General features: G+C 42.1%; 1 protein-coding gene across 1 annotated transcript in view; it reads left to right on the top strand.

The window, feature by feature from the left end:
* Window positions 1–26,968, top strand: part of GET3 (guided entry of tail-anchored proteins factor 3, ATPase) — a 468,165-nt gene that overhangs the window by 104,294 nt on the left and 336,903 nt on the right. Inside the window, exon 4 of the mRNA XM_044082390.1 lies at window positions 22,786–22,936. Within this exon, the coding sequence (XP_043938325.1) occupies window positions 22,786–22,936 (151 nt within the window). The remainder of the gene's footprint in view (window positions 1–22,785; window positions 22,937–26,968) is intronic.

Below are 26,968 nucleotides of genomic sequence, written 5' to 3'. Positions count from 1 at the left end.
GTTTAGATCCCTGGAGCGTGTGGCTCGAGGGGATATGGTTTTCTTTAGGTGGAGCATGTCCATCATTTCTAGGTTGGACATGGCCTTGTATGTCAGGCAGAGATTACCTCTGAGTAGGCGGTATGCAACCAGGTACAGCTGGAGTTTCTTCAGTCGAGCTGCATAGGGCATCTGCTTGAGGCCAGTGATCCTCTTGGTGAGGTACTTCTGTGGTCTTTCCAGTTGTTGCAGGTGTCTTGTAAGGTACATCCCAAATGGGGCATTGTACTTTATTATGGGTCTGATGAGTGATGCATAGAGGGGCCCAATGACCTCTTTCGATCTGGATGCAAACCCTTTTGTGATTAGGTGGGCCACATAGAAGGATTTTCTAACCACTTTGACAATGTGATTATCAAAGGAGAGGTTACTATCTACTTGGGTCCCCAGATCCCTTATTGCATCTTCTGTATTTAGGGGGCCACCAGCTTTGTGGTAGTTTGTGGGTACTTTGTTTTTTTCCAAAGGGGATGACTATGCACTTTTTGGCATTTAGCTTGAGGCCATGGTTTTGACACCAGGTGTCTGTCTCAGTGAGACCCTTTTGTAGGATGTATGTCAGCTGGAGAGTCAATTATAGCCCCTAGCTTGCAGTCATCTGCGAACTTGGTCAGCCATAGTCCTCCTGTGCTTGCCTGTATCTCTTGAGAAGTATATGCTGAACAGGAGGGGTCCTAGGACTGAGCCCTGGGGAACGCCACTTGTAACCGGTTTAGAGTCAGACCTAGCTCCTGCTACTCTTACCATGTGGGTTCTGTCAGTGAGCCAGTTGGCAACCTATCTCTTGACATAGGGGTTTATGTTCAGGCTGGTGAGCTTGTCTATAATACCTGAGTGGGGAATGGTGTCGAAGGCCTTTGCAAGGTCTAGGTAGGCAGTGTGGACCACCTTTCCTGGTAACTGTCTCAAAGAAGTCCACCAGGTTTAGGAGGCATCATGATCTGCCCTTAACAAAGCCGAACTGGGTAGGGTCAAGTGTTTGGAGGTTTCCAGTGTCTCTGTTAATGAGATCCATGATGATGTGCTCCATAGCTTTGCAGACCAAGCTAGTCAGGCTTATAGGGCGATAGTTCCAGGGGTCCGTTGTGGCTCCACCTTTGTGGAGTGGAATAACTGTTGCTGTGCGCCACTCTGTGGGCACGTAGCCTGTGGAGAGGCTGAGTTTAAACAGTGTGTTTAGGTGAAGGGTTAGTTCATCTTTGAGCTCGTGTAGGACGCAGCCTAGGACACCGTCCAGTCCCATTGATTCTGTGTTTTTGGCTTTGGAGAGGGCTGTTTTAACCAGTCTGATTTCGGGGGCTTTACATTCTTCTGGTATAGTTATGGGCCCTTTTGGGGATGAAGTTTGCACTGAATCTATCTGCCAGGATATTGGCTATATCTCTCGGTTCAGTGTATTTTGTGCCATTCTGCTCTAACTCCAAACAAATCTGAGAATTGCCACTTAGATTCTTGACATAGCTAAATAATGCCTTGTGGTTATCTTTGGAGTCCATGGCAATTTTTCTTTCGAAGCTAGCCTTGGATGATTTTATGAGAGAACATAGTTTCTTGCTGATACTGATCAGGGATGTCTTCCCTTCTTGGGATTTTACTCTTTTCTGTACTAGTTTCCTCCTCCTGTTGTATAGCTTGTTTATGGCAAGGGTCCAACAGACTGGTTTCCTTTTCTTGGAGGAGTGAGTCTTTGTTTTGTTTGGGATAGCACAATCCATGCATTCTTGTAGGTCCTCTTAGAGTGCATTAGTAAAGGATTTTGCAGCTTGGCAGCGGTATCCTTTTGCATGGGGGCTTTGAAACTTCCCACCTCAGTCTTAAGTAACGTGAAGTTTGCTTTTGAAAAGTTTTTCACAGTGGTTTCCTTGACCGGGGGTGGTGACTGAATGTGGATATCCAGAGTGATTAATTTATGGTCAGATCTAACCAGCGAGGGGTTGACCTCCGGTGTGGAACACCGGTCGCCCATGTTAGTGATGACCAGGTCCAATATGTGGTCGCCCATGTTAGTGATGACCAGGTCCAATATGTTGTCACCTCTGGTGTGGGTGATGACCAGTTGATCCAGGGCGTTTGAGTTTATAAATTCTAGGAAATGTTGGGCAAGGGAGTTTGTACTTGAGTAGTTCTCCCATTTAATGTTTGGGTAATTGAAATCACCCAATATCAGGGTGTTTGGTAGGACTTTTATGTTTCCCAGTGTTTCCAGGAATGTGGAATGGGGGTCCTGGGACATGGTGGGTGATCTGTAGCAAGCTATAATTTGAATAGCAGTTTTTACCATTGTTAGTTGCACGTGGATGATCCTCTGAAGCATCGTGCTGTGCCACTAACCTGGAGGTGTGGGTATCCTTGATGAATATGGATACTCCCCTGCCTTTTGTATTTCGGTCCGGGTTTTGTGGCCGAAATGTATGGTATGAGTTGTAGCCTGGTAGTGCTGGGTTGCTCTCTTGAGTCTTAAACCAGGTTTCTGTTACTGCACATATATAGATTTTTTTCCATACTGAGGAGTGCCTCGAGTGCGTGCATTTTGAGGTTTAGACTTCTGGCATTGAGTAGCATTACCCTCAGCTTTTTGTTACTTGTGCTATTTATGGTGGTGAATTTGTCTTTTGAGCCGTGGCTAAAAAAGGCAATATCGGGGTGGCAAGAGCCTTGGCCAGTATTCGAAAGCTTAAGGGTGACAGGTGTAAGCCGTCTCTAGTAAAGTAGCGTGACTTGTCGAGCATGTCATCCCAGGCTGACAGACACTGGATCCCCTTTGAATGACACCAGAAGCTTAGCCAATTGTTGAAATTGATCATTTTTTCTCTATACCACGGTATCCTTTTTGGTGAGGGCAGGATGTGACTCTGGGTCATACCGTATTGGACTACGTGATCAAAGAGTTACTCCATGTCTCTCTTCATGTAGTCCAGGGAGGTTCGGCTCAGGTCGTTCACACCAACATGGACAATGACAGAGTCATATTTGTACTTGTTCTGGAGTGACGCGAGTGCTTGTGTTATGTGGCGGATCCTGGCACCCGACATGCAGCTAACAGTAACCTTCTCCTTGTTCAGCCTAGTGAGTGGGATGGCAGTGTGCCTGACTATAGAGTCACACATTACTAGTGTGTTGGGTATGTTATTTTGCCTTGCGGGCTGTGTTTGTGTGGCACACTGGTTTTGTGAAGTGTGTGTTTCATGGTTTGTGTTGAGGGGTGGAGGTTGCTTGGATGTCTGCTTTGGAGGTCTCTGTTGCTTCTGCAGATTTTTATTTAGAGCTTCCGAGTATGTTTTCGTGTATTTGTGTGTTTTTGCCTGTGCTGATTTCATAGGTCTATGTGAGACTGGTGGTGTGATGCAAGTAATTCCCTTCTCCTCTTGACTGCCTGGTCCAGTCTTGGGTTGAGAGAGCTTAGCTTCTAGTTTGGCTGTATAATTGCATCTCTCGCATGTATTAGTGTTTGATGGAAGGAGGAGAGGGTTGTCTGTGTACATGAGGCAATTGTAACATTGCCTCAAAATGCCCAGATTCACCAGTTGGACCGGATAGTACACCTGAAACTGCCCTTTGGACATGCCTGGATAGGTACAGTGAACTGTTTTACTGATTGGCTGGTAAGGTCGAATAGAGAGCCTTGTCCTTCTCTACAGTATCACTGTTATACTGGTTCCACAGTCTTGGTCACCACCTTTAATTACTCTGGTACAAGTTTTCTTATCCCTCTCAAAAGCTAATATCACCTCATCTGTGAGCCCTAATAAAATACCAGGTTGCCTGATGAGCATTGCCAAATATGGCCTGCCTAAGACTTTTCACTGGGTTACATTTCTGATGCTTGGAAAACCACAATTGTAATGCCATTGCACAAATATGGTTGACGAACCATGGGCCCTAGTAACTATAGATCTTTGTCTCACTAGCCTCTTGATGTAAAGCCATGGAGTGTTTTATCTCAAACTTTGTTAATCTGGACCTTGAAAATCTTGTAACTCTGGATCCTCGCCACCAATTCAGCTTTGTCAAAGGAAGGGCCTGCTTCTTTAACCTCCTCAGTTTCTTTGAAAAAGTAACCAAAGCATTAGATAGCGACTATGCTGTACGTTCAGCATGTCTGGACCTGGCCAAGGCCTTTGACACTATTCCCCATGCAGACATTATTAAAGGGAGAGTCCTAGGAATTTCTTGTTTGGTTTTTAGCCTTTAAGTTTTAGGTTTGTCTTTCTGAGCATGCTCAGCTTTGGCTGAGGGGGTTGGGGGAAGAGTCCCTGAAGGAAGTTTCCAAAGGTGTTAGCCAAATTCCATCTCAAACTGCAGTTGTATTGACAACAGCTCTCCCTGTGAGCCATTCTTTAGTTTAATTTGTGCATTTTACCCTTTGAGAAAAGTAGCCTTTCAGGCATTTTATGACCTGACTGCTGCTGCTGCTACTCTAGAAAGCACATCAGTAGTGCAAGGCTTTTAAAACTTTAGTAAACGAGAGTTTTTTGTTTCTTTCATTTTTATTCTGAGAGATTGTGAATCCTGGCCATCTACAACAATTTTATGATGTGGCTTATACATATAGAAAGCATGCGAGTCAGGCAAACAGTAGTGGAAACCATATTTCTTTTTTTATGCTTTTCTGTAATCTGATTTTTGAATACTAGCCTGGTGCAGTCACTTTCTGACCTGCTAGTAATTCCATAGAAACTGTTTGGCAGAAGGTTGGAACATTAGTAGACACACTTCTGTTCCTTTTTCAGCTTCTGGCTTGATATGTGCTGATGTCTGAATACTACTAGACAAATGCTCAATTTTTTATGAGTGGGCTGCTTGTACATCTGTAGAAGCATGAGTGATGCAAAATGTAAAAGTTGGTATACACTGATGTCCCTTTTCCCTGGCGTAGCTAGCTTTCTTTATTTTAAATGTGAGCCAGGAGCTGGGGGCATAGTTCCCCAATCCAATGCAAGTCAGAGAGGAACACATCCAGAGATTTAGTTTATCCTGGGAGCTGAAACAAGACTGGAACTGTGGCTTTACAGGATATTTAAAAGTAAAATGACACTGTGGGTGGAAATGAAAGTGAAGTGTTGAAGTGAGCATGACTTTTATCAGCTTAATTCGGACCTTAATGTTAACACTGAGATTGTCTCTCTAACAGACTAGTAAATCTGAATATAAATCTTTGTTGTGTGTGCTGGATAGCAAATTAGTTGTTTCACAGAACCCATGTGGTTAAAGTTGCAGGGTCGCCTCAGAAAGTAAAAAAGCCAGTTGTGTACTACAAGGTTCAGTACTGGACCCTCTCCTGTTGGCATCTACTTCTCAGAGCTTCAGGTCTACACTCCTGTCCTGTTACTGAAACTTGTAAATTACTATAAATTGGGCGTTTGATTTTCTGAGTCATTGTTGCACTCAGTGTAATTTCTACAACTCTCTTGGGTTTTTAATACCATGATAGGAATGGACCCCATTCCTAAGTTGAAGTATGATTAAAATTTATGAAATTAGTATTTTTTTCCATCTTTGATGTTAGCCAGAAGTGCTCTTTGTAGCACCCGCAGTGTGCCCAGAATTGACTCATCCTGCAGTTCTTAAGGAGTTGCATGCATCGGTAGCATATCAAAGTACGATTGTCAATTCTTTTTTATAAGGCCTATTGCTCGTACTACTGTTGGAACTCTGTATTATCCTTCCACATTGCCTTTGTTTCTACCTAGAAATCCTGCTATGACTTTGTGTCTCACTTTATGTAAGACGCTGTTTCAATGATCAGTGTGGCTGTTGTCTTTTCACGGACTGGTTTTCTCTCATCCCTATTTAAACTGTTGGTAACGGGTAATCCCATGTGATATAAACTGCATCATTCTCTATAATGCTTACATTATGTTTTTTCCTTTGGCATATTCAGTTGGTACCAGATTTTTGTCTGCTTCCAGTCTGGTTTCCATTCCTGCTTGACATTGATAGGCTTCTGTTAAACTATGCAAGGAAGTCATCTTCATGTTTCAAAACTTTCACCATGTTTGGATCTGGTGAGATCAGCAGATATGTATGCAATCCTACAACCGCAGATCTATACATTTAATCAGTTTCGAGGAGGCCGATACCACCTCCAGAATGAGGATTATATAATCTTGATGCACACTGATTTTTATGTATCATTTGATAAGCGTGAAGCATCCTTGTTTTCCTGTCCAACTGATCCAGTACCGTTTGGGGCCAGTCAATCACTCCAAAACTAAGTTAAAACAGGAAGAGCATATTGGTTTATAGCTTGAACTTTTCCAAGATGTCAGAGCTGTTTTCAGTATTAATTTTGTCTTCTAACATATTCTTTACTGAGTTTTGTTTGCATTTGTTCATGGTTTACTGTCGATCCTTCAATAATTCCCAAATATTTATACACTCCTACCTGCTAAAATTCCTTTTTATCACTTTCTTGGTGCTGCAACTTCTTTTGCACATTTATCAAGACGAAATGACATTCTTGCATCATCTGAGAAAGTTTTGACCAGTTGCAGTTGTGCTTTCAGCTCCTCATCTGATAAACTGTACAGTTTTAAATCATCCACAAAAAGAAAAGTCTTTACACTTTGTTGTTGTCTGGGAGACAAATTGTAACCATGGCCTAATCTGTTAAACAGACAGCCTAATGGGTTAAGGGCAAGGCAAAAGACAGCTGTCATAGTCGCACTGGAATATCCCCCTTTGAATTTTTATCCCTGGAAATAGTAAGCTGTACTTCATTGTGACTTAGCTGCAAAGTGGTTTGCCACTGTTTCATAGTGACTGTAATGTATAGGGTATGTCTTGTACATCTGTAAGCACTCCTTTATCCACGAATGTAGGATGCTCTCATGTGCTTTTTGTAAAATAGCCATGCCATACATAAATTCTTCCCTTTTTCACAATTCTCCATTATGATTTTAACAAGTGGTCTTTTGTTCCATATGACTTTCTCTTGTTACCAGTTTGTTCTATTGCCATGATTGAGTTTTCTTCTAAATGGCCAGAAACTCTGTCAACATCAGTTCCAGTATATAGTTTACAGGTTAATTTGCCTTCTGATGTATAGTTTTTAGGATAGGTTGCAAGTTCACTCTTGAGGAGTAGTACTGATCTGATGATGATATCAGCTTTAATTCTGTCCTCAACTGATGAGCTTGGATCCCACTTGGCTGTTGCTAAAGCTTGTGGCAACCAAAAACTCTCGAGTTTCTCCCTTACCCATTATACACCAACCCCAGGTATCTTGGATCTTGTTAGCCGCTTTCAGTGAAAGACGTGATCTGCCAGTTACTCAAGCATTTTCAAGATAAGTTAAAATTTCTATTTTTTTATTTTCCTTCAGCTTTATTAGCTGTTGCCTTTTCCTTTGCCTTTATGTAATTCTTAAATACCATTGCCAGTAGTTTTCCTCTGGCCTGTTTCCTGCTCCTTTCTACTTTAGTGGTAGCAATTATCTACCATTGTTGGTAGTATTTATTCTTTGTCTTTGTCCTTACCTGTCCTGGCACATAAAAAAACTTTAAATCTAGTAATAGAATTTTTTTGTCTTTTCAGTCTACTATTTTGAAATATGGTAGAAAATGGGTGTGCAGGCTTTAAAAAGTCTATAAAGTGTGGACATAAGCTTCTGTTAAGCTTCTGTTATTGGATGCTCACATGTTATGTGTTTGCTTAGGGCCTCCATTTGCAGGAGGACTGCTCGATATGCCATGGGTTCAACCCCAGGGCTGTGGTAGAGCGCAAAAATCAATTGATTCTCAAAGGATTATTGCCCTCTTCATTCAGGGCAGCTATATCTGGAGAAAAATCTCCCAAATTAAAGTCAAAATCAAGGTCTCTGAATCCTTCCTCTTCGTCTTCAGAGTCTTCTAGACTTTGAAAAGTTTGAAGAGATCTGATTTCACCCTCGGATCCAAAAAAGCTGAAATTGTCTGATCCAACATCTTCGGATCCAAAGAAACGCAAATTGTCTGATCCCACCACTTTGAATCCGATACTGTCCTCATCGGATCAGGCTGTAGCTAGTCTTTCTACCTTTATTGTGATGCCAAGGACCAGTTGTTCACCTTTGGTGGCTCCACTACCGTCTAGGGTACCTTCCTCTTTTTTGGATAGACCCAAGTCCCCTTTAGTCTTGTCTGCATGTTCTTCCAGGAGTCTTGCAGAAGATGATGTGGAAAAAGTGGTGAGAAATTCTTTTGGCACAGGGTCAGATGGGTGTCCCTTCGGCTACTACCACTCTGGGTCAGGAGGTCCATTCCACTCCTACACCCCCACTAAAAGTTCCTCCTCTGACTCCTTCAGTGGTCTGAGTCCCTGGATCCTAGCTGTCCAAATCCATTTGGCTTAGATTCAAGGATTATCATGTCCTCGTATCCAAAGCTTACTCTGAGTGCTGCAATCCCATCAAATCATAGAGCTCTCCAATCTGAGGTATCAGATTATACTCAGATTCTTTCCGAACCTCTACATTGGATAACTTGGCTCTTTTTCCACCTGGGGGTATTTTGCCCTCTGAGCGGGGGAGGGCTGTGGTCCAAAAGCTTGCCTTTTCTTATCCAAGGTCTTCACTTTCTCCGGAGTTTTCTCTGCCTTGGCAGAATTGATGGGTCCAACTCCCTCGGACCCTAAATCTTCAACCCTGACATCTCTGTATTCAGAGTCTCACCAAGTCTTTCCACAGGGACAGCCAGTACCAAGACCCCAGTCTTCCCCACGGGGAATCTTGATTTCTTCTGATACCTCTCCAGAACATCCCATGGAGGAGATCACTAAGAAGAAGAGTGCAAGAGGAAGCACCTGGACATGTCAGAGGAGTCTATCACAGAAGATACAGATTTTGATGAAGGTGAAGGGTCTCCACAGTCCCCTCCTGAAGATGTCTCATTTGGAGACATTCTAGAAATCCTTAAGCAGAGAGGTGGCTAGACACCCAGCAACCCTTCGTCCGAGGAGTCCATATTCCTGAAGGCCTTCGGTACTGGCCCATCTACCTTCTGGATGACTCCACCCGCTAATGAGCTCATTGAATTGATCTCTTGGTGGTCATGGAAGGAACCTGACACCATTGAGCCAATACCTTGGAGACCAAATAAGATCATGGCACCACCTGTAGACAAGTAGTTATGGGGGAAGGGGGTGCCCATTGATACCATGGTCATAGCGGCATCCAACTAAAAAGGAACTTGCAGAGGAAAGTTCTACTGTTCATCCCCCAACCAGGAGTCTTGGGCGATGGACAGATTTGGGAAGCATGTCTATGCTTTAGTGACCTTCGCTTTAAGGTCACTGAATTATTTGAGACATTTTACAAGACTTCAGAGGGATTTCATTAAGGAGTTGTCAAATACCTTCACAGGAGCTGTTTCTGATGTTCAGTCATCTGTAGCTTCTCATTTTGCAGAGCCCTTCAAGTCTTTGTTTGACAGTGCTCCCTTTGATGGCACGTCTTAGTTTGTCCACAAGGTAAAAGACACACTATCCAGGTGTGAAAAGGAAGGAAAGACCTGTCTGCTGTGGGTGTATGTTTTTCAACCCCTTAGAGATCCTTTCCAAAGAATCAACTTGACGGTCAAAAGATGTGGTTCAAGAAGTCTTCGGGATCGTTCCAGGACACATGGAGGAGATTCCCCCAGAGGCAGAGGAGGGAACTCTAATGGTCAACAATGCCCAAGCAGCAGAGGTGGCCTGCAAAACCATGGGTCAGGAGAATCCTTTGAGAGACCCCATCAGCGCCACTGAAAGGAGGCCCTATTGCCCACCTCTGGAGGCAGTCTGGTGACATTTATCCCTGCACCAGAGATCCTGGCTAGACTTAAAAGATACTGAGGTCCAGGGGATTATTTCCAGAGGTTATATAATTCCCTTTTCCCTTCCTCCTCCAAACTTGAGAAAACTCCCTGATGTATCATTCAGTCGGAAGGCACAACCAGCTATTCAAATTCATAAGCTGCTAGAAAGAAGAGTCATCCAAGAGGTCCCACCAGACCAGATAGAATCTGGAACTTACTTATAGTTCTTTTTAGTGCCGAAGAAAATGGGACTGGAGACCAATTCTGGATCTCGGCATCTTAAACAAGTCAGTTCGAGCCAAGTTTCGGATGGTCATGGTTGTCTGTTCTCTCTTTTCTGGGCAAGGATGACTGGATGTGTTCAATAGGCCTTCAGGATGTGTACTGTCATATAAAGATGAACAGACGATCCAGACGGTATTTGCGCTTCTGGCTGGAAGTCGGTCACTTTCAATTCAGAGTTCTGCCCTTTGGTTTTACCAGAGCCCCCAGGGTGTTTATCAAGTGCATGGCAGTAGTAGCAGCTCACTTGAGACTGCATGGATTCCGGGTGTTTCCAAGTCTAGATGACTGGTTCATTTCTGCTCCAATCATGCAACAGTTGATAAGGGCAAGAGACCAGGGTCTCCAGACTTGCTCTTTTCTGGGGATAACCATAAACTACATAAATTCTCAACTAGAACCAACTCAGACTCTCGAATTCCCAGGAACAATTCTCAACACAAAGTCAGCCATAGCTTCACTACCACCCTCAAGAGTTCAGACCATAAGATCACAGGTCAGAAAAATAATCTGCAGTAGCAAGATTTCAGCTTGCCTGGTACTTCAAGCTGTGGGATAAATGGCAGTGGTGGTAACATCAGTACCTTTGGCCAGATTTTACTTTGGAATACTTCACTGGATGCTAGCCACACGGTCAATACTTTACTAACCCATGACTTATCAGATACGATTCACACAGACTTGCAAGAGAGATCACAGGTGGTGGATTTCAATCAGATCAAGTTATTTATTCCCCCTCAGCCCAAGGCTGTAGTGACCATGGACGCTTCCCAGCTGGATGAGGGGGCATTTTATGGGGAAAATGGTCCAAGGCATTTGCTCCCCCAAAGAGGCCAACTTGCATATCAATATCCTAGAGATGTGACCAGTACTTTTAGCATTGCAGACCTTCCAGGATATTCTTCCCTTGGGGACATTTGCAGTTCAAATGGATAATATGTCAGTAGTTTGGTACATCAACAAACAGAGGGACCAGATCCTAGCCCTTGTGTTGAGAAGCTCAGAGTGTGGCAATGGGCAATCTTATCCAACCACTTTCTCGTAGCAATACAGATTCCAGGAAAATTCAATGTGATAGCAGACAAACTGAGCAGGTACCTTCTACCTCATGAGCGGTCCCTCAACAAGAAAGTCATGGAATTGATTTAATGTCAATGGGGCCAACATTCTGCGATCTATTTGCTTTACCCCTAAACAACAAATGCAGCAGCTGCTTTGCCTCATTTCCTCCGCCGGAGAAATCCCCAAGGGATGCTGTACTTCATGATTGGACCCCAGTCTACTCTACACTTATCCACCCATTCCGTTAATTCCAAAATTCCTACAGAAAGCTGCCATGTTGAAGAGCAAAGTCATCCTCATTGCATCCTTCTGGCCTCTCTAGATTTGGTTCCTGTACCTTTGGTCTCACTTGTTTCACCAACCTTGGATTCTGGATCTGACTCCAGATTTCTGTCTGACCTGACAGGCATGATTCGTCCAGGTATAACCAAACTCAGTCTGACTGCCTGGCTTCTCCAGTTCTATCCATAGCCAGACAGCTAATGCTGTCGTCACCTGTCAGTCATAGGCTTTTATCTTCCCATAAACCTTCTGCCAGATAACTCTATTACAACAAATGGAAGAGGTTTGTTTACTGGGTTCATTACAATAATATTGAACCTTTTAATCCCCAGTACATAGCATCCTTGAATTTTTGACACATCCTTTTAAAGAAGGAGCTAGAGTATCTACTGTTAAAGTTCAGTTAACAGTGATATCAATTTTTCACACTGATTTTGATAGTTCTTCTCTCTAGCATCTCATAAATTGAGCAAAGCCTTCTTGAAAGGCACTCTTCTTCTAAGACCTCCTTTTAAAGATCCTTCAGCCCCTTGGGACATGGATCTGGTACTGCAGGTTTTAACTCGGTCCCCCTTTCTTTGAAAAAATTTTCTGGTAGCCATTACCTCTGCCAGACAAATTTCTGAGAGTCTAGCCTTGTCCTCTAAACCACCATACTTGATTTTTCACAGGGATAGCATTACATTACAGACCAATTCATCTTTTCTTCATACGGTGGTGTCAGAATCTAGTATCAATTAGTCCATTCATTTGCCAGTATTCTTTTCCTAAATTTGATAAAGCAGAATACATGTTGCATTTATTGGATGTCCACACACTATTACATTTTTACATACATAGAACAAAAGACATAAGAAAAACTGACCAATTGTTTGTTTCATTCGCAGAAGTAAAATTGGGAAAACCAGTTGCCAAAGCTATATTATCTAAGTGGCAAACTAATTGTATTTCTTTTGTTTATAACAAATTGGACATTACTCTTATCAAAACCATTCAGAGCCCATTCAACTAAACTCATGGCTACTTCCTCATTGTTTCAATCCGGAATGTCCATGGATGATATATGTGCTGCAGCAACTTGGGTTACTCCCCATGCTAGTATTGCTCATTACAAATTGGATCTGGACTCCAAAGGTAGAGCATCATTTTGGTTCACTGGGGCTCAGGAATGTCCTTTGAATTCACAGTGGAATTTAGGTAGCTTGGGGAATCTGTCTCATCACTTGAGGATAGAATGAAAATTGACAACATCAGATAAAGAAGTTATGTACTCACCATAATGTTCCATCTGTGTTGTCCATTTTCATTCTTCCTCACCTCCCCACCCACCAACTCCCCTCCTGTGTAAACTTCTGGAAGAATGAATAGTTACAGGACATGACTGCCCATTATATTGAGCTTCAAATGCAGTCTTCCTATTTGACTGCAAATATTTCCTTTCTACTAAAGTCAGCAAACAAGATCTGAGGTTCTTGGGGTCGGGTGCATTGTGGGTAAAGGAGAAGTTCAAGGTTGCCATGAGCTATAGCAAAAGCTGAGTTAGATCCGAGGGATAGGATCTGAACCCTTCAGTTGAAGAATGAAAATGGACAACACAGATGGAACTTTATGGTGAGCACACAACTTTTTTTTTTTTTTTTTTTTTTTCCTGTTAACCAGGTTGGTGTCGGTCTTGGGTGTGCATATAAGTAATTCTCACTGTGGGCTAAATCTTTGTGTAAAGATGTCAATTCTTTTGGACAGAAGTTAGGTACTGTATTTGGGCCTGAGGTTTTGCAGTTAGCTTTTCTTAATTTTGTTTCAATTTGTCTGACCATTGCTTGATTCCATTTTATATCTTGTACATTTTAACTTTTTACTGTAACTTCTTTCTGCTCCGCATCTTTTATGTTCCATAGGGTCTTCATAGATATTTCTGCAAAATGTGCCTATTTCTTTTTTTTTTTTTTTTTTTTTTTTTTAGTGATGGTTCTTGCTTTGTTTTCCTATTAAGTATGAAACTTTTTTTGGATCATCAGTGAATTGCTTGTTTTGTAATTTTCCTTTATATTTATCTGTATATCTTCTAAGTTTTTCTGTCTGTGCTAATATCTTTAATTTATTATTTGCAATATTGTACAGTAGATCCTGGTCTGTTCTAATACTCCTTGTTGTTTTTATCACTTCTGTCTTTGTAAGTATTTTTGTTGATCATCAGTGACTCTTCTTAATTGCTTTATAGTTTTCTCTATTCAGTGCTTCCATGATGGTATTTGATTTCTTCCCTTCATCTGCTATTTTGTATTGACTAGTTTGGCTTTCTCCCTTGCTTAAATATTGCACCATATCCGATCACTTTCTTTCCCATGCTTCTTTTTTATACCTTTCAAAAATCTCTGTTTTCTTCTTCATATTTTCGCACTTCTTTTTCCAAATGAGCCAAAATGTCTTGGTCTGTATGAGAATGTTTTTCATTAATCTATTGCATTATCAAACACAAAGTTGCTTTTGACAGTTTTTCTTGTGCAAGTATTCTTCTTTCCATAATTTCTATCTTAATCTTTTTGAATATCATCTATCCGGAAATTCTGAGCTTCTTGCATAATAAAAATGATTCATAATTTCTTTCTTATCCTCAGTAGTCCACTTTATAATCTTTATGGCTCGTTTTTGGCCTGTCAGGTTTTTGTGAACTATTACTTCCTTCAACAGGGGAACCATCCTTCCCCTGAATCTGGCCTAACCCTAATGTAGAAATCAAAAACAAAAAAGCAGATGCACAATAGCTCTAGGCACAATTTTTATTGAAAAAATTATCACTTTTGCACACTTGTTTGCTGAAGACTTCTTCATATTAAAGCAAACTGTTCTCCCATCACCAACGTTTAAATCTTAAAGGTTCTAATGTCTATATTAATAGATGAAAGTGCTTAAGAAACATTTAATGCTTTTTATTTTAGTGTAAAAGTATTTTATTTTATGATTAAATGGAGAATTCTACTTTGAGTGGTGGAACTGGTTATTATCTACCGAAGTGAACACAGATTCCTTAGAGTGTTGGGCAACTGCGTTTGCTGGTTGTTTTTGTTTTTCTAATGAGAGATGGTATCTGGTATTACATCACCTCTCCTGCCATTTTAACATTCTAATCTGAGATGCTGTCAAGTATCAAATAACCTTGCCTAACATTTTAACATTCTAATCATAGCTGGTATCCGGTACTTCACCTAGCATTTTAACATTCCTACCAGAGATGGTATCAGGTATTACATAACCTCGTCTAGCATTTTAACATTCTAATCAGAGATGGTACCAAGCATTCCACTAACAAGAGAAGTGCCTGAAAACTCTGGTGCACTCCACAAAATATATTTAATAAAACAGGAAAAGATTAAGTGCTTTCATCCAATATTTTACAGACTTGTTCAGAATCAATCCCTGTGAGCACATACAGAGTTTAAATATCCCTAATTTGTAATCACGTGACCACGCAACCAGGGATCAAACAAGAACCACGTAATAAAAAAATTCAAACTACCCAAAATAGATTCCATTTAAACATCTAAATTTAAAACTTAAACATTCAACAAATTTGATCTTGGTTTTAAAACAGTACTTATAGAGATTGGGTAGTTAAGCCCAGGACACATGGTAGCATTTAATCTCAGTTGCCATAGCAACGCTTTCTCTTCTATATGGTCCTCACAAGGACCTCCCCTAGGATCTTTTTTGATATAATCCAGTCCATAAAACCTAAAAAAAAAAAAAAAAAAAAAATGTTCAGAGTTGTTCTTAACATGTCTAGCTAGGGAACTTTTGACATTACTCTTAACCCCCTGAGTATAACAAGTACAGTGAAATGTTGAATACAGTTTAATGTTGTTCACCTTAACAAAATTGCTTCCAAACTTGCAGGGTTTACAAAGAACACATTTTACAGTGGCATTGGGCTTTGTTAGTCAACATTCTTATGGGAACATCATCTTGTTCTAATAGTTGCTTTAAGGATTTTCCTCTCTGAAAAATAATTTGGGTACTCAAACCCAGTTTTTCTGTTAAACCCTCAAAACATGAAAAAAAGTATTTACATTTTTAACTAAAACCTCTCTAATTACCTTTGCATCACAGGAAAACCAACCACAAAAGACATGATCTTATAACTATTTTCTTTTCTGTTACCACTGTACATATCATTAATACTAGTAAATGAAGTTTTTAACAAAGGTTTTATAGACCCATCCTTCCTTCTTTGAACAATGCTGCCCCGTATTTCTTGTACAAGTTTATTGGGGTTCCCTCTCACAGTAAACATCCCTGCCAACTTTTTGACTTTCGGACTCAAACCATTCGTCGTCCGATACCATCTGGGCCAGTCTTGTATATTGCCCCTTGACAATGCTCTTTTTCTGATATTTAGGATGGTTACTAGAATAATGCAATGACCCATTACAATAAGTGGACTTTCTGTGTATATCACAAACCAAACAGGCCTCTACGTTTTTTGTAACCTGTACATCTAGGTAGTTGATTGTGAAGGAATCAACAACGTGTGTAAATCTCAAAAAATAATTTGTGTTAAGATAATTTATAAATGGTTCTGTTTCATTCTTTGGTTTATCCCACACCAAAAAATGTTGTCCAAAAAATGGACATAGTCTGCATGGGGTAGGTTTAAAAAATCAAAAAGATATTTTTCTCCCACTGTATTAACACAATGTTGGCAAAAATGGGGGCACATGCAGCCCCCATTAACATTCCTTTATTTTGTTGAAAAGACTGACCTTCCAAAAACACAGTTGTATTCCAGCACTATCTCTATCAATGAAATCAAGGTATTAATTTAATTGTTCCCAAGATCAGTGGACTCAACTGAAAATTCATGCAGCCTCTCAATACCGGTGTTTTGAGGTATGACATTAAATAATTCTTACAAATGTGTCATTATCAGAATAGCCTAGTTCTTTTAACTTTAATAGAAAATTGCAAGAGTCACAACATACGTGGCCAAAAGGTTCCAACCAGTTTTTGAGTTTGATATAAAAGTGCTTTGCTAAAGCATGGGTCTTAGACTTGGTAGCATTAATAATGGGCCTCCTGGGAGGATTTGTAGCGCTCTTATGAATTTTGGGGATTCCAAAGATAGAAGGCACCACCGGGTATTTTACGTATAAATAATTGTCTGTCTCCTGGGAAATTTGCTCCTGGTTGACCATATCCTTCAAAAAGTAATCAATATTTTTATAACAAATGTGTATAAAATTGATTGTATCTCCTTCATAAAAATCTTCATTCAACACCAAGGTATTCATTTTATTTAAGTAATCTAACTTGTTCATAATAACAACCCTCCCCCTTGTCTGGCTTCATGACCCTGATTCTTCTGTTATGGTGTGAAAATGAAAGGCTGCCAGCCCAGCTAGATATAATTTTATAGATAATTTAATGTCATTTTAAATATTAATAAAATCCACAGGCTGTTTCACAAATGTAAAGAAAACTGTGTTAAATGTTGAACTTCAAAAATGTAACCACAGTGCACTCTGCTGGAGAAAGCTGATAAAGCATTTTATGACTGATCTCAAAGCTCTGAGACAGAATGTCTGGATTAAGGAATTCCTTCTGTTGTTTTGTGACCAGAGTTGATTGCTAGATTTTACATATATAATGTATTTTATTGCTGTAGTTTCCGGGCCAGGTGCAAGCTTACTAAGAAATGTAAATTTAAAATTTCTGGTAGCCTGGAAACCAGAGAAGTGTCAAGAATGATGTAATCTAAAGTGCGTCAGCAGTGATGTATTATCAATTTAAGGGATCTGAGAGAGAGAGCATTTTGGATTTTTGTCTGAAGAACTGTCTAGCTGTTTTCTATATTTGTCAGACTATTCTACAGTATTATTTTAAGCATTTTCATGTGATTTCTGAACTCTTGACTAGAACTGTGTTGAATTGAGAAAATTTGTCTTGTGTTTTTATTATTATTAAATATTTTTAAACCTTTCAACTGTGGCTGTTTTGTGTAGAGAGAATTTAAGCTGGAGTACATTGCATGTATATAGTGATACTGTACAAAGCCACTCCAAATAAGCCTTGCTGTTCATCACACTTACTAATTGCATAATAATATTGCACAGTAATAACTGGCCACCCTTTGGTAAGGACCTTATTGGTAGCTGATATTAGTGGTTGGTGGCAGCTGGTACTACCTTATAGACTGGCAGGAAGGGGCATAGGTGGAGAACCTGTGCCAGCCTTCCCCAGGAGCATCTGTGTGCTTGTATATAACTTGTATCTAAGAGAGTGTGTGTGTCAGCTACTTGGGCAGGGACACAAAGCACTGGTTGGGCAGAGAGGGTGCTGGAGGTTTTAGCTTGACCACTTGGCTGAGGTCTGGATCGTATAGCTTATTGGGGATCTGGAAAGAAAGGGATAAACTAGCCCCAGACTGACTGATCCCTGTATGCTCTTACGGGAAACTGTACTTTACTGTGTGTGTACTTGTTATCCTTCCCAATGTGGATGCCCCTCACTGGTGGTAATGGTGAGGATTGAGGCTCCTGGATTACTGGGCCAGTGCACGGGTGTCACATATGAGTCAACTCCCAAAGTAAAGAAATCTCTACCTGGGATAAGTTATGCTGCACTCTTAATTTATTCTTATCCTGTCCTGAAAAAAGTTCTAAACTGAAATTGTCAAGGGCAGAGCCAATGGGGGGGGGGGGGGTTGATGAATCTCCTCCTGTAACAGGTGTCTGGACCAAATTCAACATAGGTATTAAATAAAATATGAAAATTCAGTTTTCTTATGTAAAGTTTAAGGTTGATTAATAATCTTTCAGTCTTACTAAAATTGGTTGGGACATATGTAAACCCTTTACTTAATAAATCCACATGGTCATACTTGTAAGTAAAAATAATATAATTGTAAATGTAAGTCACCTTTAGAGCTGTAGAGAACATTGGGGCCATCTATTAAACATAATTCAGAACTAATATTGTTCTCAGAGACCAAAAAACTAATTTGTTCAAGTTCTGTCTCAGACCCTTCATGTTCCGTCCCCTGAATTGGTGGTTGGTACCCCTCTTTTCGTTCTGGTCGTACCTCTGAGCAGAGGTCGATTAGGAATCCCTGTTCTGGTTTTTCAACCTCTCGTATCTCCTCACCATACCTGCTTCCAAGCGAGGATACTCCTCCACAGGGTTAAACACCACCTCTGTACTGTGTTCATACTCGTTCCCATGGTGATACTCAGATTGAGTGTTACCGTGTTTGCTGGGCTTAACCATATCTCTGTAGGTAGTGTTTCAAAGTTAAGGTCATATTTATTGTATTTTTTTGTAAAGTTTTGAATTTAGATGTTTATATAAAATTTTAAGTATTTTGGGTTATTTGATTTTTTTTTTTTTATTATATGGTGGTTCTTTGATTATTGGTTGGGTGGTCACGTGATTATACACGAGGGATATTTAAACTTTGTGTGCTACCAGGGAATGATTCTATAGAAGTCTATAAAATATTGGACAAAAGTGCTTAATCTTTTCCTGTTTTAAGTATATTTTGTGGAGTGCAGTGGAGTTTTCAGTCGCTTCTCTTGTTAGTGGATTGTGTTGTGATCTTGTGATTGAGTTTATTGGTTCCTGGCTTTGTGTTTGGCGTTACCATGGTATCCGGTATTACGTAACCAGCCTAGCATTGCAACATTGTGACTCACAGCGAAATAAACAGCAGTTTATTGAAGTAGGCAAATTAAATACAGAACTGTAGGACTCTCCCTCAGACACGGTCTTGCTTCCGCCGTTCGGCTCCTTGCAACAATGTCCGGGATAAACGGTTCATTGAACCAGGAAGAGATGTCGAACCCGTTGTTCTGCTCTTCCCCCTTCGGGTCCTCAGTGTCACCTCCTTGATGTAAGTTCCCCCCTTGGGAACTGGTCGCTGTAGCATACGATCTTCCCCTGGTCGGTTGGGCACATGGAATTGACCCAACAGGTGAGTGTAGAGTAAAACAACGAACCTCTGAGTCGGTTGGGCTCACCGGTTCAGTCAAACTCTCTCTCGCAGACTTCCTGCCACTGCCAACAACTCCGCTAACTGACTCCACCTCATAAGCTTGTATCAGCTTATTAACCACAACCGCTAACTCCTTTAGTATAGCCTGCATGTTCAAACGCTGAAACGCTGGTGTAGGCGCCTGTCCCAGTGGTTTGTAAACGAATCAAAAATAAAACACAATGACACCCACCAGGGCAGAATCAAAAAAGAAAACTGAACACCACAAAGTCCAGCCGCCAATCCAACAAGGTGACTCAGAGCGAAATAAACAGCAGTTTATTGAAGTAGGCAAATTAAATACAGAACTGTAGGACTCTCCCTCAGACACGGTCTTGCTTCCGCCGTTCGGCTCCTTGCAACAATGTCCGGGATAAACGGTTCATTGAACCAGGAAGAGATGTCGAACCCGTTGTTCCGCTCTTCCCCCTTCGGGTCCTCAGTGTCACCTCCTTGATGTAAGTTCCCCCCTTGGGAACTGGTCGCTGTAGCATACGATCTTCCCCTGGTCGGTTGGGCACATGGAATTGACCCAACAGGTGAGTGTAGAGTAAAACAACGAACCTCTGAGTCGGTTGGGCTCACCGGTTCAGTCAAACTCTCTCTCGCAGACTTCCTGCCACTGCCAACAACTCCGCTAACTGACTCCACCTCATAAGCTTGTATCAGCTTATTAACCACAACCGCTAACTCCTTTAGTATAGCCTGCATGTTCAAACGCTGAAACGCTGGTGTAGGCGCCTGTCCCAGTGGTTTGTAAACGAATCAAAAATAAAACACAATGACACCCACCAGGGCAGAATCAAAAAAGAAAACTGAACACCACAAAGTCCAGCCGCCAATCCAACAAGGTGACTCACAGCGAAATAAACAGCAGTTTATTGAAGTAGGCAAATTAAATACAGAACTGTAGGACTCTCCCTCAGACACGGTCTTGCTGAGGTGGAGTCAGTTAGCGGAGTTGTTGGCAACAATGTCGGGATAAATGGTTCATTGAACCAGGAAGAGATGTCGAACCGTTGTTTTCTCTTCCCCGTCAGTGTCACCTCCTTGATGTAAGTTCCCCTGGGAACTGGTCGTATAGACGATCTTCCCTGGTCGGTTGGGCACATGGAATTGACCCAACAGGTGAGTGTAGAAAAACAACGAACCTCTGAGTCGGTTGGGCTCACCGGTTCAGTCAAACTCTCTCTCGCAGACTTCCTGCCACTGCCAACAACTCTGCTAACTGACTCCACCTCATAAGCTTGTATCAGCTTATTAACCACAACCGCTAACTCCTTTAGTATAGCCTGCATGTTCAAACGCTGAAACGCTGGTGTAGGCGCCTGTCCCAGTGGTTTGTAAACGAATCAAAAATAAAACACAATGACACCCACCAGGGCAGAATCAAAAAAGAAAACTGAACACCACAAAGTCCAGCCGCCAATCCAACAAGGTGACTCACAGCGAAATAAACAGCAGTTTGTTGAAGTAGGCAAATTAAATACAGAACTGTAGGACTCTCCCTCAGACACGGTCTTGCTGAGGTGGAGTCAGTTAGCGGAGTTGTTGGCAGTGGCAGGAAGTCTGCGAGAGAGAGTTTGACTGAACCGGTGAGCCCAACCGACTCAGAGGTTCGTTGTTTTACTCTACACTCACCTGTTGGGTCAATTCCATGTGCCCAACCGACCAGGGGAAGATCGTATGCTACAGCGACCAGTTCCCAAGGGGGGAACTTACATCAAGGAGGTGACACTGAGGACCCGAAGGGGGAAGAGCGGAACAACGGGTTCGACATCTCTTCCTGGTTCAATGAACCGTTTATCCCGGACATTGTTGCAAGGAGCCGAACGGCGGAAGCAAGACCGTGTCTGAGGGAGAGTCCTACAGTTCTGTATTTAATTTGCCTACTTCAATAAACTGCTGTTTATTTCGCTGTGAGTCACCTTGTTGGATTGGCGGCTGGACTTTGTGGTGTTCAGTTTTCTTTTTTGATTCTGCCCTGGTGGGTGTCATTGTGTTTTATTTTTGATTCGTTTACAAACCACTGGGACAGGCGCCTACACCAGCGTTTCAGCGTTTGAACATGCAGGCTATACTAAAGGAGTTAGCGGTTGTGGTTAATAAGCTGATACAAGCTTATGAGGTGGAGTCAGTTAGCGGAGTTGTTGGCAGTGGCAGGAAGTCTGCGAGAGAGAGTTTGACTGAACCGGTGAGCCCAACCGACTCAGAGGTTCGTTGTTTTACTCTACACTCACCTGTTGGGTCAATTCCATGTGCCCAACCGACCAGGGGAAGATCGTATGCTACAGCGACCAGTTCCCAAGAGGGGAACTTACATCAAGGAGGTGACACTGAGGACCCGAAGGGGGAAGAGCGGAACAACGGGTTCGACATCTCTTCCTGGTTCAATGAACCGTTTATCCCGGACATTGTTGCAAGGAGCCGAACGGCGGAAGCAAGACCGTGTCTGAGGGAGAGTCCTACAGTTCTGTATTTAATTTGCCTACTTCAATAAACTGCTGTTTATTTCGCTGTGAGTCACCTTGTTGGATTGGCGGCTGGACTTTGTGGTGTTCAGTTTTCTTTTTTGATTCTGCCCTGGTGGGTGTCATTGTGTTTTATTTTTGATTGCAACATTGTAATTAAACCTGGTCTCTGGTATTACATAACCTTACATAGCATCTCTCACTAGAATGTTAAAATGCTATCAAGTGTTACATAACCTATCTTAGCATTTTAACATTCTAATCCGAGGTGGTATCTGGTATTACATAACCTCACCTAGCATTTTAACATTCTAATCAAAGGTGGGATCAGGTATTAACTTCACCTAGCATTTTAACTTTCTAATCCGAGATAGTGTCAGGTATTACATAACCTCGCCTAGCATTTTAACATTCTAATAAGAGATGCTGTCAGGTTTTCACTGCTTTTGCTTGTGAAGAGACATTTGTATCCTAATCACTGTACCTGAAGTTTTTTGAAATGGGTAACTTGTAAAAGGTAATGGTATGAAGGGAGACATGACCCCTAATGCCCGATTTTATTTTGAGTGGAATTTTAGAATTTGAATGTTTGAAGCTTTGAATGCTTTTAAGGGAATTCGTATGTTGTGGTTTTAGGAATGCAAACTACAGGAGAAAAATCCAAGAAACACTAAAAGGAGTGTAATGGTCTTCATCCAGAGAGTGGTATTAAATGCAGTCTGTGATGAGAGTTTTACGCTAATGAATTGCAAGAGAGACTGAGTAATTATTTGTTATGCGTGTTCAGTAAGTGGTGAAAAGTAACAGCTTGGTCACCAGGTATGCCTTTCTCTCCTTTTTGTTTTGGCAGGTTGGTGAAAGGCATGAATTTCTCTGTGGTTGTGTTTGACACTGCCCCTACGGGACACACGCTGAGGTTACTGAATTTTCCAACCATTGTGGAGAGAGGTCTGGGTCGTTTGATGCAGATCAAAAATCAGATCAGCCCTTTCATATCACAGGTAGGAGGAGAAGCACTAGCTTAATCTGTAATTTCAGATAATAGTAGCTTTACACTTTGTCAGTGCCGCACAGAATACCCCTGGCTTCATTTGCATGACCAGAGTATGTGTTTTCGTTTATTTAAATGTATACACTTTCTTAATTGTCATTTGCATAAAAAGTGTGCATGAGTAGTAATGGATGGCACAGAAGGTGCAGCATTTACCATTACTGCCTGTCTGGCTGTCTCATAGCTCTTGGATCTGTCTTGCTTGGTGTATGTCTGAGATGCCTTGTGCGGAGTTTGCATGTCCTCCCTCTGTCCTGATGGGTTTATGCAGGGTGCTCCTTTTTCTTCACGTAATCCCAAAGTTATCTGTAGGGCGGGGTGCAAGCGCATGCGTGTTTGCAGACACATGAGCATGGGCCCTGCGATGGAACAGTTTCTCGTTCACGATCTCAGTCTTGCTCCTGTTTCCATCCCTAGTATATAATGTAGGTTGTTGTTGTTTGTCTTTCGGCTTTTCCCGGTTAGGGATCGCCACAGCGGAACTCCAGTCCGCTAATGATTGGCAGTAGACTTTCACAAACGTCGAGGTGTCAGCTCGACGTTCAACCTTCAAAGAAGGTCCATTTACGCATGTCTTTCGAACGCCCAGCCAACCGCTGGGAGGACATGCAGACTCCACACAGAAGGCACTCCCCGTACTCCAGCTGAGAATCGAACGGGAGAACCTAGTATATAATGTAGGTATCAGAGTGAATGAAGAGTAGTTCTAATCCTGCATAATTTTATCCTTGCTCAGCAGATGTAGGCTGTTAATGTAATGTAACTGTTTGTACTTTGATCACACTCGTAAGGTGGCTTGTTCATGAAGAAGTCAACATGGCTATGACACACTTTTTCCTTCCTGTATTGCTATGTGAAAGGCTTGCCGTTTTGGAGCTGCATGCAGTACTGCAGGAGTTTGCATAGGCAAGTGAGTGACCCACAGAGAAGACGGTATCACTCGCGAGTACAGGTGGGGTTCCCTTTTGGCTGTTCTGTCTTCAGAAAGGAGAGGAATAGTTTTTAAACAGCATCAGCATCTATTTCTAGCGCTTTACTTTTCACACATTGTACATTCAGGCAAACTCCATAACTAGTGTAATTACAGCGAGATTCTAAGCACAGTGCTGGTTGTGCAAGAGTAAAGGTCTTGCCAGTAATGTAGTTTTTTTTCTTTGTAGCATAAGTGTGCAGCTTATAATTTTTGCTTTACCTGTCGTTATTTTATTTTTTTTTATAGTGAAACACATTTCTGACATTTTTTTTTCAGGAGGTAGGTACTAATATGTTTCATTCCTGAATTTTTAGAATTCCTTACATTTGAGAATGATCACATTGATCTTACTTTCAGAGAGCGATTGATTAAGCAGAGATTTAAAGATCATGTAAACCCAGCAGTTACCTTAAAGTTACCTTAAATGTACTTGAAACAACTGGCTCAGTTATTTAACTTTGAATGTATATATTTTTAACTTTTTGTATTATCCGTAAAAATCCGTGGTATCTGCTGCAATAAATCTGACTTCTTGTCATCATGCCATCACCTTGATGGTGTGAGTTCTGATTATTGCTGTATTTACTGATAGTGTGCCTGTCTGGGTTCATGTGAATGCAGGATTTTTACTGGGGAAAAATTTAAAGAAAAAATATGATCATTTGAGTAAGTAAGCAATTGCCTATGGGAGTGAGCAGGGCAGGGAAACTTAAGTGTTGCTGTGTGCTTTGAGCATTTAGGCAAAAATCAGAGAATTTTGGCAGTTCATGGAACAGTAGGCAGATATGCAGACTCGAAAAGTAATATTTTGTTTGTACCTAATGATGCTCTTCCTTGGATCACTGTGGCAGTGTTCTAATACCGATGGGTTACCCATTGTTCCTCAGACTCCCATGAGATGCTGCAGAAATCCACCGTATATCCCATTGTTTCTCAGGCTCCCATGAGATGCTGCAGAAATCCGTCGTACGTCCCATTGTTTCTCAGGCTCCCATGAGATGCAGAAATCCGCCGTATATCCCATTGTTTCTCAGACTCCCATAAGATGCTGCAGAAATCCGTCGTACGTCCCATTGTTTCTCAGGCTCCCATGAGATGCTGCAGAAATCCACAGTATGTCCCATTGTTTCTCAGATGTCCACTAGTCTGCTGGAAGCTGATATTGTGTCCAACAAGACTGTTCATACAGACCTGGTTGAGAAGAAGGAATCTAGGATGCTAATCTGAGGGATCAGAGGGCGTACTTCAAATGCTGGTTAGGGAAGAGGTGTCTGTCATCCGCACTTTGTGAGGGTTGGATCTTGCTCCTAAGAAAAGGGAACAAAAAAAGGCATAATTCTCCTACACAGGCATCTCAAGAAAAGGAATGGGTTAAATTTTCACATGGCCTATACAATGCCCTATTGTTTTTGAAACCCCCTTTCTTTCTATTACTTCACAGCCCCACCTGTGTCAGAACAGAGGACATGAATCTTCATCTGAGGAGGAGGAAGAATCTGATGTCCTTCAAGGATGCATCTGCAGTCCTTACATATGGGTTGTCCTGCCTCAGGCAGCCCTTCAGTCGGCCGGATTCCAAAGTCTGGGTCCGGCGTCGGCTGATGTCGCCCCTTTCCCCGACGTCAGAGTGCCTGGGGTATAAAAGCGTCAGCCGACGCCATCTTCCTCAGTCTTTCTTGCCGCGCGGTGCCCGAAGCAGAAGCAGTTTGCAAGTGCCGGTCGGCCAGCTCCTGTGATTTCAGCTACCGAAGTCTTCAAAAAAGCTAAGTACCCCGTTGGGGACTCTTTCTTGCCTCAGCCGATGTCAGATCAAACAGTTAAAGTTAATAATTGTTTAAATTGTGGGAAACAAATACCTCATAAGGATTTCCACTCTTACTGCTTACCTTGCCTAGGCCCAGACCACGACGTCTCGGCCTGTACAGCCTGTGCTTCTTTCAATAAACGCACTCTCAGGCATCGGGCAGAGTTTGCAGAGGAATATTTTGGGCAAATTTACAGTTATAAAATGCCGTCGGAGCTTCCGACAGCTCATTTACCCAAAAAACGTAAGGAGAAGGACCGATACACGCGGTCCATGGTTTCGGCCGACTCCACACCCAGGCCTACCGCTCGGTCTCTGCTGAAACTGAATCTCTACCGGTTCCGACCGACGACACCGCTCAACCGGTACCTTCGGTACCGGAGGCCTCCACTGGGTCGGTCTTAGAATTAACGTCTGAAACCGATGCTCCGGAGATATCCGACACCATTTCTGTGGATAAAACTACTCCAGCATGTGGGGCAGCAAGGCCTCCTGTTTCCATGTCCATTAAGGCTTTTACTCGTGCTAAAGCTGCAAAACAGCCAAAATCTCTCCCTCCCAAGGCTATTCCTCAGGGATCCGCTACAGGTTCACAAATTTTGAGCTTAGCTGAGTACCTTATCTCCTTAATCAGGGGCTCTCAGCCACACCCAGACAGGGGCTGTCAACCACCTCCAGGCAAAAGGCCCAGGGTTGAGCAGACAGATCCCCAGTCCTCTGATGAGGCCTCAGATGACTCTGCCCTTTCGGATTACCAGGAAGAGGCCTTTCTGGCCTACGAGGATTCTGATGCAGAGGACTGTATTCCCTCGGCCTCCCCCCCCCGAAGAGTTGTCCTTTGGGGAGACCCTTCACTCCATGAGAGAGCATTTCAAATGGCAAGGCCAGGAATTCTCTGATTCCAGGAAGAGGTTAAGGACTTTTTTGCATTTACCTCAGCATAGACCTTTGGCTATTCCTCCTGTTTTAAATGTTATAGAAGATGTGTACTCCGAGTCTAGTATTTCCCCAGACTCCCTTCCTCCGGCTCCTGTCAAACCCGACAGGTACTACAGGGTCCCGGACACACATCTATTCCTTTATAAGGGCCACTCGGCTGACCCAGAAACTATTTCCCAGGGGCCTAAAGGGGTTGCAACCACCACTACTAAGAACCCACTTCCTTCTGAAAGGGAATCCAGGGCTTTAGAGAGATGGGGTAAAAA

This window comes from Protopterus annectens, chromosome 9.part0, assembly GCF_019279795.1.
Source record: "Protopterus annectens isolate FY-2018-M chromosome 9.part0, PAN1.0, whole genome shotgun sequence".
Classification (NCBI taxonomy): domain Eukaryota; kingdom Metazoa; phylum Chordata; order Ceratodontiformes; family Protopteridae; genus Protopterus; species Protopterus annectens.
The sequence above is the reverse complement of the archived record's forward strand: the minus strand, read 5'-3'. Positions and strand labels throughout refer to the sequence as shown.